This window comes from Sinocyclocheilus grahami, unplaced genomic scaffold (genome assembly GCF_001515645.1).
Source record: "Sinocyclocheilus grahami isolate Dianchi unplaced genomic scaffold, SAMN03320097.WGS_v1.1 scaffold427.1, whole genome shotgun sequence".
Taxonomy (NCBI): domain Eukaryota; kingdom Metazoa; phylum Chordata; class Actinopteri; order Cypriniformes; family Cyprinidae; genus Sinocyclocheilus; species Sinocyclocheilus grahami.
The window spans coordinates 432,802-437,431 of NW_015505606.1; the positions used below are offsets into that span (position 1 = coordinate 432,802).

The 4,630-nt window shown below is 36.1% G+C and overlaps 1 protein-coding gene across 1 annotated transcript; it reads right to left on the bottom strand.

Annotated features, from left to right (window-relative positions):
• Window positions 1-836: 836 nt before the first annotated feature.
• Window positions 837-2,809, bottom strand: LOC107551567 (clarin-2-like). The gene is made up of 3 exons (XM_016233208.1): window positions 2,557-2,809; window positions 1,258-1,437; window positions 837-1,105 (listed from the first exon to the last, which is right to left on the bottom strand). Exons 1-3 carry the CDS (start codon window positions 2,807-2,809, stop codon window positions 837-839), a joined length of 702 nt encoding a protein of 233 aa, XP_016088694.1.
• Between the last annotated feature and the right edge of the window lie 1,821 nt (window positions 2,810-4,630).

The following is a 4,630-nucleotide window of genomic DNA, read 5'->3' on the forward strand; positions in this document are numbered from 1 at the left end:
TTATATATATATATATATATATATATATATTCTTTTTATTCTGTATTTATTATTATTATTATTTATTTATTTATTTATTATGATTATGGTTTATATTCATGTGTGTTTTGTTTAAGTTGGAAAATGTTCAATAAATATATTAACAAAAAAACAAACAAAAAAAAAAGATTCACTTGTGAACCGGATGTCGCTATGACCCATCTTCCAAGTTTATGAGTGTTATTTTTTGCGCTGTACTGAATTAAAAGTAAACAAAAACAATATTTATAGAATTTGGTTTATTACATACTTTGTTGTGATCACGGATCTATAATAGAGAACATTATATAGATCAGTGGCTGTGATAATGAATGTTTAGAACGTTTAGAGTGTGCATTGCCAAAAAGGGAACATTTTAAACATCAAGTTTATTGACTCGTGAATGAGTCATTTATTCTTACATATCAGACAGTAATGATGCATTATTACATATTGTACATTTCTCGGCTCTGAAATATAGGTGAGATAAATATATAACTTGTAAAATTTTTACAATTTAAAATACATACACAGTGTCACATTTCAGTCTGGAAAACCTGCAGTTGTCCATAACCTGTGTCAGTCAAAAACATTTTGCTGTCCTCCACAACAAACAGCATATTCAAGTGATTTTCCTTTTATGTATTTGCCACGTAAATGAAACCATAGATTCAGTATGACTACCACAGTCTGTAGTCATAAATCACCTCATATCACCTCATTAATCACTTCAGGTATAGTAGATGTTGGGTCACATAAACTCTGTTTGGCTCATATGCACAGCCTCCTTTCTGACCCTGCATTCAGCTCATTCTTCTTCAGTAGAGAAAGTCATCTCCAGTGACTGTGGGTTCCTCTGGTTTCTTAGTCTGTATTTTCGGCAGATGAATTTTACTGGAGGCTACTACAAGAATGTTAGCTCCGTGTGTTACAGCGCTGGCAACGCACAACCAGAAGGAGAAACCAAGATTCTCCTCAAGGATCACAAGGGTAAAAAGGCTCTCACGGTAGTTAGCCACATGTTCTGTGAGCCGATGGCACTGGATTGCTGCAAGGAAACATGCAAAGCCCATTGCACTGAACAGAGCTAAGAGAAGGGATTAAAAGAGTGGACATATGATTAGAAATCAAAAGAAGTAATGAATCACAGTTTGTTATTGTTAATATTGTTGAGATAGGGCTGATTGTCCAAAGGCATGGAGATCATTGTATTTTAGATTATGTGTTATGTTGACTTACCTGCAATGAAATTCCAGACGTAGAGGCCAAAAGGTCCTTTAATAGATTGGTAAGGAACTTTTCTGGCATTATATATACAGAAAGCTAAACTGACTACTGCAAAGCCAATAGCAATAAAAAGGAAGAAAATAATGATCATGTGAAGACCACCGTTGATTTGTTTGATGAGCTTTGGAAAAACTGCAGAATTTGTGAGAAAGAGAGACAGAGATTAGGTTTCACAAAATTCGAATGATACTTTTTTATAAATGCATAGATAGATTGTAAGTACCTATTAATAATATATGAAGAGTTCAGATGCAAAAGCCTCTAAGTGCCATCTGATATTTTCATCTAAAATGAGCATTTTTATCAGGCTGCTATGTTTAGGTTCAGTTATTTTATTCTAATGGCAATGTATAGGTCATTTTCTATGCAATTAAAGTGAAAAAAATGAACATAAATATAGGAGCCTGATAAAAATTCTCATTTTAGAAGAAAATTTCAGATGGCATTTAGAGGCTTTTGCATCTGAACTGTTCAATGTAGAGAAATATGTAAACTGTGCTATGTATGCACACTATATACATACACCACTGTTCAAAGGTTTGGTAAGATTTTATAATGTTTTTCTTATGTTCACTCAAGCTGTATTTTTTAATCCAAAATACTGTCAAAACAGTAATATTGTGAAATATTATTATGATACTGTTATAATATGGTGAAATACAATTTTAAATATATATTTCAATATATTTTAACATAATTAATTTCTAATTAATTCAGTCATTCAATTAATTCAAAAACAAGTCAATACTACAGTTGAAGTGGAAATCTTGTAACATAAATGTAACATAAATTATGAGATAAATGTCTTTACAGTATGTTTTGATCAGTTTAGTGTGTCCTTGTATGAAAAAGCTAATACCTAGATTAAGACCTTATAATAAAAGTATTAATGTCTTTAAAAAATATTCCTGACCTCAGACTTATGAACAGTATAGTGTACAGACCTGGATGTCACAGAGCTTTGTTATGGCAAAAAATAAATAAATAAATAAAAAACAACAAACAAACATAAACACATAAATACACAAAAAAATCATGCATGTGCCTTATAAATAAATAAAAGGTTTAACAAATGTCTAAAAACAATAACATAAACAACAACACGGAGGCATAGGCTAGCTACTGTAAAACCAAACCTCAAAGACCTGTTCTAACCATACAGTGCATTATACAACTGTGTTTTTGGTATAAATAATATAGGAACACAATGAATGTTTAATTAGAATTGAATCTACACGTTAGTGCTCTTACTGTATATTTTGGAGCGGCGGATCCCGAGCCCGCATCTTCGTGTTTTCCCGCCCTGAAAGAGGCCGTAGTAAATGTGTCCCGTGAACTGCTCGAGCTCTGGACTAGACGCGTTCACCAGATCCACTCCTGTCTGACACAATGTGGTTCCGGTGATCCAGCGTTCCGTGGCCAGTGCCACAACCAGAAGTACCACAGAACCGATGCTGAGTACAGAAGCGAAGGAGAACACGATCTGTTTCCAGAGAGTTGGCATTTCACTACTCACCCCATTCCTCCGATAAAAAGCGAGACACAAAGTAACACGACCCCGCGCGGTGTCCGCCTCTCTCCGCTACCGCGAGCCAACTCTGCGGTAACGTACGATGAAGTTTAAAACTTCATCACAAACAGCCTACCGGTTTGCAGTATATTTGCGGTAAGTGCACCAATATAAGCTAAACACCCTAATACTAAACTGAAGGAACGCGAGATAGACAGCGATAGGGAAGAAGCAGGAAACCAGATATAAAGCGGTCAGCTGGATCTCCTTTACCACCTAACGAAACCTTATACAGTTAACTTGCCTTCGCTTGGTTTGGTTGCCAGAGGTGTCCGCGCGCGTGCGCACACAAACACAAACACACAGTCTGGTCAGCTATCCTTGTAGGTACTCTCCATCGGCGTAAGGGTTTTTATACTGTACAAACCGTATTTTCGTATTTTTTACACCTAAACCTTTCACTCAAGCTGTATTTTTTAATCCAAAATACTGTCAAAACAGTAATATTGTGAAATATTATTATGATACTGTTATAATATGGTGAAATACAATTTTAAATATATATTTCAATATATTTTAACATAATTAATTTCTAATTAATTCAGTCATTCAATTAATTCAAAAACAAGTCAATACTACAGTTGAAGTGGAAATCTTGTAACATAAATGTAACATAAATTATGAGATAAATGTCTTTACAGTATGTTTTGATCAGTTTAGTGTGTCCTTGTATGAAAAAGCTAATACCTAGATTAAGACCTTATAATAAAAGTATTAATGTCTTTAAAAAATATTCCTGACCTCAGACTTATGAACAGTATAGTGTACAGACCTGGATGTCACAGAGCTTTGTTATGGCAAAAAAATAAAAAATAAATAAAAAACAACAAACAAACATAAACACATAAATACACAAAAAAATCATGCATGTGCCTTATAAATAAATAAAAGGTTTAATAAATGTCTAAAAACAATAACATAAACAACAACACGGAGGCATAGGCTAGCTACTGTAAAACCAAACCTCAAAGACCTGTTCTAACCATACAGTGCATTATACAACTGTGTTTTTGGTATAAATAATATAGGAACACAATGAATGTTTAATTAGAATTGAATCTACACGTTAGTGCTCTTACTGTATATTTTGGAGCGGCGGATCCCGAGCCCGCATCTTCGTGTTTTCCCGCCCTGAAAGAGGCCGTAGTAAATGTGTCCCGTGAACTGCTCGAGCTCTGGACTAGACGCGTTCACCAGATCCACTCCTGTCTGACACAATGTGGTTCCGGTGATCCAGCGTTCCGTGGCCAGTGCCACAACCAGAAGTACCACAGAACCGATGCTGAGTACAGAAGCGAAGGAGAACACGATCTGTTTCCAGAGAGTTGGCATTTCACTACTCACCCCATTCCTCCGATAAAAAGCGAGACACAAAGTAACACGACCCCGCGCGGTGTCCGCCTCTCTCCGCTACCGCGAGCCAACTCTGCGGTAACGTACGATGAAGTTTAAAACTTCATCACAAACAGCCTACCGGTTTGCAGTATATTTGCGGTAAATGCACCAATATAAGCTAAACACCCTAATACTAAACTGAAGGAACGCGAGGTAGACAGCGATAGGGAAGAAGCAGGAAACCAGATATAAAGCGGTCAGCTGGATCTCCTTTACCACCTAACGAAACCTTATACAGTTAACTTGCCTTCGCTTGGTTTGGTTGCCAGAGGTGTCCGCGCGCGTGCGCACACAAACACAAACACAAACACACAGTCTGGTCAGCTATCCTTGTAGGTACTCTCCATCGGCGTAAGGGTT